General features: G+C 39.3%; 1 protein-coding gene across 3 annotated transcripts in view; it reads left to right on the top strand.

Annotated features, from left to right (window-relative positions):
- The first annotated feature begins 2,077 nt into the window (after nt 1–2,077).
- The window catches only part of HEATR1 (HEAT repeat containing 1), a 34,244-nt gene continuing 22,809 nt past the window's right edge, over nt 2,078–13,512 (top strand). For 2 of the 3 annotated variants that reach the window (XM_010706987.3, XM_010706989.3), the window contains exons 1-14: nt 2,078–2,171; nt 2,498–2,677; nt 4,606–4,822; nt 5,752–5,893; nt 6,427–6,528; nt 7,036–7,176; nt 7,543–7,754; nt 8,306–8,439; nt 9,302–9,410; nt 9,776–9,886; nt 10,302–10,419; nt 11,578–11,685; nt 12,092–12,196; nt 13,222–13,310. In XM_010706987.3, the coding sequence (XP_010705289.1) occupies nt 2,536–2,677; nt 4,606–4,822; nt 5,752–5,893; nt 6,427–6,528; nt 7,036–7,176; nt 7,543–7,754; nt 8,306–8,439; nt 9,302–9,410; nt 9,776–9,886; nt 10,302–10,419; nt 11,578–11,685; nt 12,092–12,196; nt 13,222–13,310 (1,730 nt within the window). In that variant the 5' untranslated portion in view covers nt 2,078–2,171; nt 2,498–2,535. Of the gene's footprint in view, nt 2,172–2,204; nt 2,271–2,497; nt 2,678–4,605; nt 4,823–5,751; nt 5,894–6,426; nt 6,529–7,035; nt 7,177–7,542; nt 7,755–8,305; nt 8,440–9,301; nt 9,411–9,775; nt 9,887–10,301; nt 10,420–11,577; nt 11,686–12,091; nt 12,197–13,221; nt 13,311–13,512 lie in introns of those variants that run through there. The other variant, XM_010706988.3, reaches the window with a different exon arrangement.

Genomic DNA, 13,512 nt, shown 5'->3' on the forward strand with positions numbered 1-13,512 from the left:
TTTTTCAGCCTGATAAATGTGAAATCCTGACAATGAACTATCATAACCACAGCAACCACAAGATATTTCCTGTTTTGTCTGACAACAATTGTGCAGTCATGAAAATCCAACTTTCTAGCTGATTTTTACAACAATACACACAACACACATCAAAAACACAATTTGTCAGCAGCTCAGCAATGGAAGAACTGTTTCTTTCCTTCAATTTTTAAAAACTCTACTCTCCCTGATGTTTTTGAGACAGGGTAGACTATCTTGGCTAAATAAATTTGGAAACAGAGAGGTGGCCCTTGCCTACTGCTTTCAAACCTACATCTTCTTTGCGTGTGCCTAGGTGAAGCACTGCTACAGTAAACATGCTAAAGCCTCCTCTACAGTAATTTTCATTAGAAACCTTTAGTTGGTAGTACCATATCATAAAGCTGTTAACATAGTAAAATCCCTAAAATAGCTTCTCTCTGCCCATCCAGAGGGTTTCTATTTATTTTTAGATCTGGAATGCAGCTACGCATGACAATTTATGGCTGGGGGAAGCTGCAGTACATTTTCCAAGAAAAGACAAGGAAACATGATACCGCCTGCCAGAGTGGTCAGTAAGTCGATGATATGCCTGATATCATGCCTAGCAAGCAAATTTCTCCCAGCCGTTCAGGTCCAACTGAAAAATTATTTTCACTTAAATCCTGTTCCAGCAACAAGAACTGCATTTTTCTGTAAATTCAACCACAACTGGACTGCACTTGATTGTTTCTGCCTCCAGTTACATCAGCTGCACAATTGCACAACTCCACTGACATCACAAAAGTTACTCCTGAGCTTTACTAGTTTAAGTAAACAAAAAACAAAACAAAACAAAAAACACAAGCCTGTAGCTGAAAAGATGGGGTAAGCAAATCTTAACTCTCTAGTTTGATATAGTTTGATATACTTGCATTCATACATAATACAGTGACTCTAATCTCCTTGCTCCTACGGCCAAGGGATTAGGGACCTCAAGGCCTTACCAACACTGCCGAAGAGCACTGTCTGATCATTTCACAATGAAGTCTAAATACAAAGAGCAACTGCTACATCATTACAGAAGGCAGAAAGAGAACAATAAACGGATAACATCAAGCACGTAAACAGTATTTTGCAAAGCTGAATTTATACCTTTATATATTATTTCTTCTGCATGCTAAATTATCGTCACATAGGGCAGTTTTATCATTTGCTATTTCTGACATTGGTGTACAGTTTCTCAACAATATTTGGAATAATTCTGCACAATTGGTGCTGGAATTGTTGTATTTGGCATAGTTTTGTCCATCTGCTCACATGAAAAATTTTACAGGCTTCTCCTGGACTGCAACAACACACATTCTCTTTCTGGCTTTTACTTCAAGGTGCAAACGCTGCAGCCCTGAACACAAACCAGTAAAGGATAACTTTTTTTTTTTTTTTTTAAATGTTAGGAGCATGTTTTTAACCTGAGGATAACCAAACCTTAGATGATGAGAGTCTGAAGGAAGCTCTGGAATTTCCATCCCCAATGTGCTCCAAACACAAGCAGACAAGCTTCGAGCAACATGCTGCAAACTGGCCTTGCTTTGGGGATAATTAGATGACTTCTCCAGGACTTTCCCAACCCTTATTACTTCGTGGTTCTGCAGCTGGAATCTCATCCACAGCAGCTGCAGTAGCTTTTAAGTCCCTTTTTTCAGGATTCTTAGATTTTCCGCAGTATGAATCACTTCAGATATGCAGAGACCCTGATGTGGGACAACAGAAGTGCTGCACGCCCTGATAGAGTAGCAGATCTCAGCCTAGGGGTTATGCTGGGCTCAGCAGAACACCAGCAGCACTCCATAACAAAAAGCCCTCATCAAGACCTCTCACTCGCTCGCATTTAGTCTTCACACCTCCTCTCACGGCCTGACCCAGCTACGTCCCCAGCCCCACCCATGCACCCCCACACGCGGGCGACCAACGGCCGTCAACAGCAGCAAATAGCCACCCTCACCACCCGGCTCCCAAACAGCTGAGCCCCGCGCATGCTCTGTGCAGCCCTCCCCCACGCGCCGGGAAGGGGAGGGGAAAGGGGGCGTGGCCTCGCAGCCGGAGCTTCCTGTGCCGCTGCGGCGGCTGTTTCCGGGTTAGCGGCGCGCGCAAGACACGTGGGGGTCGGCGAGGTGCGCGGCCGGGTGGGCGCTGGGATTGGGCGTGGGGATGGATCGGGCTGTGTCACCGCCTGTCGCTGCCCCTCTCGTGCTTCTCCTGGTCTGGCTCCGGTTAGCTCCCACCTGGGTGCACCCTTAAGTGGCAGCTGGCAGCGAGGCCTCGGCCGCTGTGGAAGGGGGTGAAAGGAAGGGGGGGGAGGGGTGCGTGTTCCTATGGCCGCTGCGGTCACAAGCCGCTCATGGTGGGCGGTGGGACTCGGGTAAGGGTGGGCTTCAGGAGTTTCTTCGTTGGAGAGAAGTGTGGGATGCTGGCTTTATCTGTTGGTTTCTTTGTGCAGGGTTTCCTTTGAGGTGTGTATCCTCAAAAGGTTAAGCTATGACGTCCCTCGCGGAGCAGCTGAAGCGGCTCGCCCTTCCCCAGAGCGATCCCAGCCTCCTGAACCGCTCTGAGGCAGCCTCGCTGCTGTTCGATTGCAAGGAAGCCGCTGCTATTGACAGGGACACATATTTTGCTATTGGTAAGTTCGGCTCTTCACGTGTCAGGGATTCTAAAAATCATCTATTGATCTAAAAACAGCTGGAGAAGATTAAACAGTAAAGGTGAATTTGATTCAAAAGAGGACAAAACAGGAATTCAGTGCAATACAGCCTGGTCAGCATCACTCCAATCAGTGTGTTCCAATCATGGAACAGGCCGTGTTGGAGCACATTTCTGGACACGTGAAAAGTAAGGTAATTGGGAACAGTCAGCATGGATTTGTTATGTGTAAATCATGCCTCTGGGAGAGGGGAGACCATGCTTTTGTATTCACCCTAAGAACCTGGGTTCTATGAGCAGAAGCCCCTTGGCATGTCCTTCCATCAATACAAAAAGGACATAAAACTTTTAGAGAGTGTCCAGAAGAGGTCTGTGATAGTGGAAGGCAAAGTGTATGAGGAGCAGCTGAAGTCCCTGGGTTTTTCAGCCCAGTGAAGTGGAGACTGGGGAGGAGGTCTGATGGCGGCTGCAGCTCCTCACAGGGAGCGGAGGGGCAGCGCTGAGCTCTGCTCTGTGTGACAGCGACAGGGCCCGAGGGAACGGCATGGAGCTGTGTCAGGGGAGGGCAGTGGGGGCTGGGGACAGGTGCTGCACCAGAGGGTGGTGGGCATGGAACGGGCTGCACAGGGCTGTGGGCACAGCCCGGAGTGCTGGAGCTCAGGGAGCCTCTGGACTTCACTCTCAGAGGGTTTGGATTTTGAGTGGTCTTGTGTGGAGCTGGGAGTTGGGCTCCATGATCTTTGTGGGTCTCTTCCAACCTAGGATATTCTATGATTCTTTGCCTGCCTGCTGTGGATGCCTTCTGAGACAGTGTAACTGTAGGTTTGCAGCAAGGAGGGAGCAGCACGTGTCATATGTTTTGAGGGTTTTTTTGGTTTGTTTTTTTTTTTTTTTTTGCACTGTCTTCCATAACATTTTTGTGTCAATGCTACGATGTTCCATTCAATTCGGAGGATGGCCAGATGGGTAAAAAACTAGTTGGATGCTCAGATGCAGTTGTAATTAGCAGATTTCACAATCTCTGATCTGATTACTAGGCCTCTAGTCTGTGTTTGACCATCCTCAAGTTAAATAAATAAATGTATCCATATTTTGACTTGGAATTTCCTGTGTTCGGGTTACACCTGTTCCATCCCATTCAAATTTCTTTACGAGGAGGCTTGTTAGGCACATGAACAAGCTCCCTAGAGAAGTGGTCAACGCTCTGTGCCCATCTGTGTTTTTTAGGCATTTGGATAATGTTCTAAATGGTGTTTTAACTTTGAGTTAGCACCAAAGTAGTCAGGTAGTTGGACTCGATGATCTTTGTACGCCCCTTCCAACTGGAATTGTTCTATCCTATCCTTCCATTGTACATCTCTGTGAAGAGTCTGGCTCCATCTTCTTGATAAACTATACTACTCCATTAAGGAGTTGTAGACAGTAGTAAGATTTCCTTTTGGTGGTGTCTTCACAAGGCTGAGCAAACACAGTTCTCGTCATTTGCTTTGCACGTCATTTTTCACACTCAGACATTTTAGTGGTCCTTTACTGGGCTTGTATCTGAATGTCAAAGTTTTGCTCATTTGCTCAACATTGTATCTACTACTCCAGATGCAGTGTCAGAAAAGTGAAATGGAAGGGGCAGTTCAGCTCCTGTAGCATGTTGGCTACATTCTTGCACACACAGCAAGATGCTGTGGGCCTCCATTGTTCAACAAGTACACTGCCGAATGAAAATTTTCTTCATTAGGAAATACTTCAAGTGTAGCAAAAGTTTTAGTCTTATTATTTGATTTGCCTTGTTTTGTATACACCAGCATAGAGGTGTTTTGTATACACCAGCAAAGAGCTTGGATACAATAGTGTGATGATGGACTGTGGTTACAGATGTTGCATTTAAACCGTTCTTCCATTTTTTTTCCACAGGATGCACTGGCTTAGAGGAGTTGATGCAAATCGATCCTTCCTTTGAAGTATTCCAGTCCAGCTTGTTTAGTTCCATGTCCAAAGGCTTGGAACGCAGTGTTCAGACTAAATCAGTTAATCAGCAGCTCAATGAGAATATTTCGTTGTTCCTGATTCACCTGTCCCCTTACTTTATGCTTAAGCCTGCGCAGAAGTGCCTCGAATGGCTCATTCACAGGTAATCCACTGAAAACCCTACATGTCAGTGGATTCGATTTTCAGAAATGCGAGATTTTTTTTTCCTCATAAGAATAATTTTGAATAATTATAACTTAGTTTTCTGGAAGTACAGGTTGAAATGTTATTTGTATTTGTATATACATTAAAAATATAAATACATTTGAGTTTAGTCTGTGTGGAGCCAAATGTTATTCGTTGCCAGTTAGACTTCTGTCATTTGATAAATTTCTGTAAAAATTTTGATACGCCGTTGTAATTTGTATAAAATGTAATTCCTTATTTCTCTGGCAATCAACCAAATTGCACAACTCTAATCCTCTTATAGAGGACCTAGAGAGACGTTTATGTAAAATACTTTGAGATAATGAGCTGTGTAACATAGCAAATTTTCAGTTTAAACTGTGAACTATGAATGATATTATATGTATTGTATTATAACAAGAAGTCATCTTATTTCAAGGTTATTTAAGAAAGTGTGAAGAAAAAGAGCCAAGTACTTTTATGAGGTGTTGTCCTTATTTATATAAATTGACCTATCAAGTTGCAAAGTGTAATGTTTTGTATCATGAAAGAGTGGGTGGTTTCTGTTGGTATAAGATTGAATCACAGTTGAATATATGTACATATAGTGCTGAAATTTGTGCTACATTATTGTAACTTGACTTAATACTAATATTAATACAGAAGAAACTTAGGGACTTAAAATCATGATATGAAGTACTTTCCTTAATGTCTTCCTACATGTATGGACTGAGTGTCTTTTGGGTTCTTGACTGTAGGCAGATTGGATGCCTGAGCCAGTGTGACAGTGTCCTCTCTTGCATAAAAGCAAGTAACCAGATGTTCTGAGAAGTGCATGGCTGGGCCTTTGTTTTGAACTTCCAGTTATTTTTTAACTGTTTATGTATGTGTTTGTTTCTATCTTAGATTTCATATCCACCTCTACAATCAAGATAGTTTGATTGGTTGTGTTCTGCCATATCATGAGACTAAACTATTTGTGAGAGTTATTCAGCTTTTAAACATAAAAAGCCCGACTCATAAATGGCACTGGCTGGATCCAATAAGGGTAAAGTACTTAACAGATGCATTGCTGGGAGAAATGTGCAGAACTTAATTAATAATAAGCTGACTCTTTCTAGATTTAAGAATATGGTCTGCCTGATCATGTGATTAGTTGTAGGACTGTATACTGAAAGATTTAGTTGTAGGAATGGAGCCTGAATGCCTACTTGTTAGTTGTTTTTCTTTAAGTGAAGTTACAGAACGCTTCAATCATAATTACTTTTTCTTTGACAAAGTTAAAGTGTGCTTTTAACGTGTAAGTATTTGCAACTGCTAGGAAGGTATGCAATTACTAAAATGTGTTTATTTGAATATATACTATACGTAATGGTGAATATGTAATGATGATATGCATATAGTGTATCTGTAATTCATAGTCTCTCTTAATGTAGATATAAAAAAAATTCCAGGGAGATGCAATTGAAGGGATGTTAACTTATCTATAGGATTAATTTAATAGAGTTGTATTCACTATTTACTTTGGGCATTTCACTTTACCTTGGAATGTTCTAACTTTATTTTTTTCACCCTGGAAAGAAACCTGGTGTCCCTCTGGCAAGAGGTACTCTCATTACACACTGCTACAAAGACCTGGATTTCATGGATTTCATCTGCAGACTGGTGGCAAAATCTGTGAAGGTTGTTCTTTTATTCTAGAACAATGCTTGTGTGTTGTCACTTGACTTTTTCCATCTTCGTGTTAGTATTATGATGTTTATTAATATTTGGTATATTGAATACTTTTAAAAAGTCATTTGCAATCTGAAAAATTATCATTGGCTATATAGATTATACTTTACAGAAATTCTTATGAGGAATTGGCCAAGAATCAGTGATTCATGGCAGCATTTTGGCTGTCCAGTTCACAGTCATGAGCACTACACAAAGTAAATGGTCTAGGTTACCTTTTTATGATCAAGTATAATAGCTGAAGAAAAGCATCCATATCTTTCTACCTTCTCTGCAACAGGGAGCAGTTACCTTTGGCCAAGTTTACTGCTAGGGAGAAGTGATGCCTTCAGTTATTGCAGCAGGAGCTGTTAGAATTTATGTGCTGAAGTTCTGAGATCTTGGGCATTTTTGGGAAGCTGTATGTGTCTTTCCACTTTTCTTGGTGTCTCAATAACTAATTCTTCTATGTTCCAGGTCTTTTCAGAATGTGATAGCAACTCTGCTCAGCTGAGAGTTCTTCTTGCATTTTATGCCTCCACCATTGTTTCAGCTCTTGGAGCTGCAGAGAAGATAACGGACCGTATAGTCTCCATGCTGCTCCCCTACATCCAAAAGGTACCCAAAGTTTTGTTTTCCTTCCTGTGTGATAAAGTGTACTGCGTTCTGCTAACAAATTTTCTGCTGCTAACATTCAAGATGGTTTGAAACATTAGGTAGGTGAAGTTCCTTGTCTAATCATGCTTTCTCACAGCCCAGATAAGCACTTCTAAGGACTCTTATGTATCTCTCTTCCTTTATGTTTAAGCCCTGCACAACACCTTTTTTGTCTTGAAAGTTAAGTTTATAGTTACTTAAAACATGGAGAAGAAGGTAGTGTAGTTCCATAGATGTAAGGATGAGAAGGAATTGTACGTTAATATACTTTTTTAATAAAAGTGTGCATGTCAGACACAGTACATCTTCGTTTTTCTCTTTTCCAAGGGCTTGAAGTCCTCTATACAGGATTATAGAGCTGCAACATATATGATAATATGCCAGATGACAGTAAAAGTGACAGTGGATTCCTCCTTGGTGCATTCCTTGATGTTACAGATAAGCAAGACATTATCTAAAGTGCCCTCATTAGCCAGGGAAGGGGTTGCTTGCCTGAACCTACTTCTGCAAACTCAGAAAGGAGACGGTCTTGGGAAAAAGTAAGTCTACATCAATTGAAATTCCCCATTTGAAAGCTGAGGTTGCACTTCAGCTTTTCATCTTACTCATTAAAGGGATGCTTCCGTGTCAGAAATGTTAGTAGTTGATGTGTCCAAAGTTTTGGAGGTGTATTTGGTTCTTCAAAAATGTTTATGGTCACTACAGCTAAAGAGTCTTAGTGGTCCAAGATTGTCATTGTTTGGTCTCTCTCCTGCCACTTCCAGGATTGCTGTCAGTGTGCAAAATTTAAGCCTGTCAGTAAGGTTTTCATTAAAGTGGGAATCGTGGAAGTTGATGCTAGCATAATAACGTCAGCACAAGTTTGGGGTTATTTAAAGAAAAAAGAAATTCTGTCCGTTCTGTGGAAGGCATTTACTTCAAGTGCAAGGGCTGCTCTGAAAGTGAAACCCTTACAATCTTTTCAGCATTTATTTACAATGATGCTGTTACCTGATTCTAAGAACCAAATCCTCAGGAATGGTTTGAAGGTGCTGATAAGCCAGATAACCATGCGTTTGTTTCCCTCCCACCTCCCCATTCTGTTGTGCAGGCCATTTAATTATCTCTGCAAGAATCCAGAACTGGTAACACTTCTGCAAGGCCTTTCAGAAGGCTATGATATCTCTCCTCTTCTGCGTTACTTGTTGCCTCACTTTATCTGCAGCATCGTGAAAAGTGATGCAGGTAAGTTAGCATGTGTATTTACAGTTCCACCAAGTCTCACAGAAAGATAAATAGCTGTTCTGAATGTTGTAGCTACATCATTTTTCTTTTGTTTCTGCTTCTAAAACTGCACCAGCACATGTGAAGGTGTTGCTGAGCTTTTATGTGTGGGTGTTGCCTGTTTTTCCAGGTCTTACAGTAGATGCTGTTTTAGGTATTGTTTTAACTGTGACTATTGTTCTATCTTTGACTTAGATGTTCATTTTCAGTATTCAGAAGTAACTTAATTTTGATGTTCTGAATTTCTGACTGTTAGAGGTAGTGTACCACAAAATCCATGTTTTGAATCCTCTGCATAGATCATTTTTAGATAGATTACAAGTGCTCTGTATGTAATTCAAATGATGAAGTTGTTTGTTTGCCCAGTAAATTAAATGTGCCTGGAAATGTTCCTGGACAATGAAGCTGATTAGTGTGCAGTAGCCTGTGTCTGTGCTACTAAGTCTACTTGTTTTGTTAACTGTTGTAACTGCCAAATTGTGTTTGGAAAGGCTTTTTAGTTGAAAAGCACTAAACTTTAGTTAACGACAAGGGAAGCTCAAACAAGTTGATGGCATAGATTGTGGTAACAGAACTGAAATATTCCATAGCATACCTGAGCTTATTGGTAGCAATAGAGCTGTTGGCATTTTAGTGAAATTGGTGGAAAACATTGCTAGTAGCTCCCAGAGAGTTAGTGCAAGTAATCAGTGGACCTTGTGGTTTTAAACTGTGTGCTTGGTTCACCAGGTGATATTGCCTATACAAGCGATTTGTTTTAGTCAGTATGAGAAGGTTGTGTTCAAACTGTTGTTCATCATCTATGATTACTCATTGTTCTTAGAGGAACAAGAAGATTCTGAGGAGAGAGAAGATCATATTTATATCAAACATCTTGAAGGTATTCTTCAGAGTATACCACTGGAAAAGGATTTAGATCACCTTTTGGCTTCGTAAGTTAACTTAGATTGATTTTTTTTAATTTTTATTTTTTTCCCTGGAGTACGACAGTCATTTCTGGTTTAATAACAACTCTCTTTTAGAGTCATGTTCTTGTACGTACACGTTTAACTCCAAGCTCAGATTTCGAAACTGATAATCTGAATGATAACTGGAAAATAGTAATCCAAACGATCCATGTTTTTACCATGCTTTTAGCACTTGTAGGAATATAGAACAGAGTGAAACTTCAGGCCAGGAGCAAATCTGTACTTCCAATATGTAATGCATATTGATTGTTACCTGTTTAACACTGTGTTTTTAGTGAAAACTGCCATGTCTGAAAAATAATGACTTTTTCTTTTATTTGTTATTTTAGCAAGTTTCTTGAAGAGTTTGTCTCCTATGGTACAGAGATTGAATCTAATCCCACCAAAATGGCTGCAATCAGTCAAAAGCTGCTTCCTCTTATCAGACTTCTTGAGAGAAAGTAAGCTCAATTTTCCTATGAAAGACCTACAGCTTGTAGATTAGTAATGTCAACTACAGTCTTAGCTTATTGGGTGTTGTAAATACTATATTCTTGCCTAAAAAATGTGGTAAAAACAACAGACTCTTGATCATTGTTTAAATTTTATTTTACTGATATGTCCTTACATGTTTTATCATCAGTGCCATACCTTCTGGCTCATTATTTTTATTTCTGGTCATTATTTACACAGTGGGCTGCATATCATCTATCTAAGTTACGACACAATGATTGATTGCCTTCACAAAGTTTCCTAAATGGTTTGTAAAAGTGCATGTGCATTCATTTTCCTTGCATTTCTAGGCATTTCTATTAAAAAAATACATGCTCTTCTGTAATGCCCTGTGGAAAACATTTGGAATTTTGTCTTTGACAGGTATCCCAAAGCCTTAGACTCTGTGTTGGAGGAGCATCTGGAAAGTGCTATGGATCAGGCAAACCAAAATATTTTTCACCAGTTTATTTCTCTTTCATTAAGCTGTGGCAAATACAAGGTAGGTAGAAGTATAATTCCTCATCCTACCTCTTACTTTGTTATACTGTCAGAACAGTGATGTCGTGGCAAAGTTCTAATCTCTCTTCCTCTTTTTAAACTCCATCTCTGCCATTCCCACAAACGCCCATGACCTTACTTAAGTGGGGGAAGGTTGTTGATTTAAAAAATGTGATAAAACCAAAAGCTGTTGGATTTTTTTTAAATCCATGTTCATCATGAACAGTCATGAGTATTGACTTTTTTCATGTTTAAAATTTATATATTTCCACCTGCCTATTATAATTAACTTTTTTTTCCTTATAAACATAGCCATTACGTATGGTGTATTTGCTGATGTCGATAAGATGGTGGTGCCCAGCAAGGTCTCATCATACTTAAAGATTTTGTCAATGTCATCCATGTCTTCCTGAGAGGGTGACAACTTCACCGCATGTGAGAGAACACGGCTAGACCCATTTGTTGCCTTGATTTTATGAATGCTTGTATTAAGTAACAAAAAAGAATGAAGTATCTACAGAATGCTTCCTGTACCATTTCTGAAGAGTAATTGAAACTCAAACTAACAGAGAGTAACTACGAGTGCAACAGATTTGTTTAAGTAATTTGAGTTATTTTGTATCACTAAAAGATGGTTAGCATTGTGAACATTGTTTCTAATGATTGAAAGAGTGAAGTCACTTTGGGAAAGAAGTGCTTAGTGTATTTTTTTTGCGCTGATTTTCTGAACTCACAGTTTGTCACGGAGTACCACTTGGATTAAGCAAAGAAACAAGGCACACAGAATTAAGGCATATGACTCTCTTCAGGCCTTTTAAGTTTGTGAGATAAGGGCAGGCAATTATACTGGCGGGGTTGCCTTTTTTAACAGTTTCTATCTGTGGTCTGTCACACTGACATTGTCGTGGAGCTTTCTCAGAATCCTTAGATAAGAGTAACGTTTTTCTAGGACAAAAAGGTATTTCTGGTTTACTGTACTATTCAGGTTGCATTCCAAAAACTGTCTTCCAAAGTGAGGAAGACCAAATTTGAAGCAGTTATACGACATCATTGTTCTGAAGTTTTTTGGTCAGGTTCTCTTCCAAAAAATTGCAGAAAGAATCTCCTCCATTATCCTGACTTACACTGTAAGTATTTTTAACTGAAATCTGTGTTTCAGTTTCTGGAAGACTCTGACACTTCGCTTCTGCTTAGTTTGAATCATCCTCAGCCAGCTGTGCGAGTCCTGGCTCTTCAGCATTTGAAAGATGTTATTGAAACATCAAAGGTTTGTGTCACAATTCTCTCACTTAGAGAACTTATTTAACATATAAAATATAACATCTAAAAGCTGTTTGCCAGAAGTACTGGTTAAAGACCACTGATATGTTAGACCATTCAGGTGTTATCCTGACATGATATTTTTGGAAGGCTTCTGGTAGCATTTTCCTTTGTTCTGTAGTCTGTATGTAGTTCTCATTTATTAAGCTGCTTGAAGATTGAGATAAAATCTAAGTCAATGTTACTTTTATTTTTCTTCTTTTTGTTGAAATTTAGTCTCTCAGTTATGTGTGATTCAATCTAAACATTACTACTTCTCTTGCTCTACAATTCCAGTACTTCATTAAAAGCCAATTCCAATAATTCATTAAATTGTGCTAATGTATTTTTTTCTTGGCTCTTCTTTCCTTTAGTTTCTTCAGGAAGGCTTTGATCAGTCATTCATAGAAGAAGCAATTTTTGGGCGCCTCAAGGATGACAACAGAGATGTTGTCATGTCTGCTTTCAGTGCTTTGGAGGTGTGTGTATTTCTTTTGATAAGTTAGGTGATATTTTAGCAGCTTCCAAATATGTGTCTGGAATGTATTCTTTGTAATTGTCCTTTTATTTGTCTTTTTGGTGTATGGCTTTTGTCTTTTATTGCTCTTCTTGTACTCCTGTCTTTGGTATATGGCTTTTTTAACAACATGAAGCAGCACAGACTTGGGAGGCTATTGTTTACTTTGTTACACATACTCATCTCCTGCAGTTTTCTGCATTCTCATCTTTCTCAAAGTTTGTAGTTAGCCTGGATTTATATGTTTCCTTATGTAGCTATTAAAGTATATTTGAATCTTTAATTATGAAGTGTGCCTCCTGTATCTCTGTAAAAATGCAAGCCATGTCAAGTGACTTTCGTATGGAAAATGATGCAATGACGAGTCATTGCGCTAGTGAGAAATATTCAGCTGAGTTTTTCCATATGGGAGTCATTTGGTCAGTTGATATTAGCTCAGTACTGAGCGCCAGCTCAGGTTCACTGGATAGGACTCTGGTATGCATTGTAGTGATTGTTTCCAACAAGGGTAACGGTCTGTCTTTATTGCTTCTACTAGAAGTAATGGGACATATTATTAGCAGTAGTATAATTGGTCTTTTGTGTTCATTCATCCTTACTAAAATATAGGAATAGAAGTGAGTGGTTATGTTTAAACTTGAATATCTTTTATTAATGCATCTTATATTTTTGTCATAAAGATAAGATGTAAAGTAAAAGCAGTTCTTATTCAGAGTCCTTTGCTTGTTTCTTTGTTTATCAGTTTCACCTAACATTTCTGCATTTAATAAATTCTCCGTACTTTAGCATATCCAGAGGCCATACTGGGCAGCCTTATACTTTACTTTACCCCGATTATATTTTTATTACACGATCATCAATAGGAGTTTCATTAGAGATGTTTGATCTGTGTTTCTACTTGGTATAGCAGTTACGTCATCCACTGTGAACAATAAACTATTTTTCATTTTATTATACTTACATTTCTTTTTCTTGATTACCTTCCAGATTTTCAGGAAACAAGTAAATCCAGAAGTAGTGGTTTCAAGCCTTCTGAGCATCTTCCAGAGAGCTGATCTTTCAAAGGATGGAAAGTGGTACATTTCTGTCTTTTTTCAGGCTATTTTCTCTCTGTATAAATTAAATAGAAAAGTAACTGCAAAGAATGCTTAAAATAATTTCTACTTTAAGTACTTTTTTTTAATGCTTTATCTGTGCTGAATTATAATAGAATTTTTCACTTGTATATTGTTTCCAGTGAGTTCCTTGTTTATTCTCACTGCTAATTGCATTCTGAAA

Source organism: Meleagris gallopavo, chromosome 2 (genome assembly GCF_000146605.3).
Source record: "Meleagris gallopavo isolate NT-WF06-2002-E0010 breed Aviagen turkey brand Nicholas breeding stock chromosome 2, Turkey_5.1, whole genome shotgun sequence".
NCBI lineage: Eukaryota > Metazoa > Chordata > Aves > Galliformes > Phasianidae > Meleagris > Meleagris gallopavo.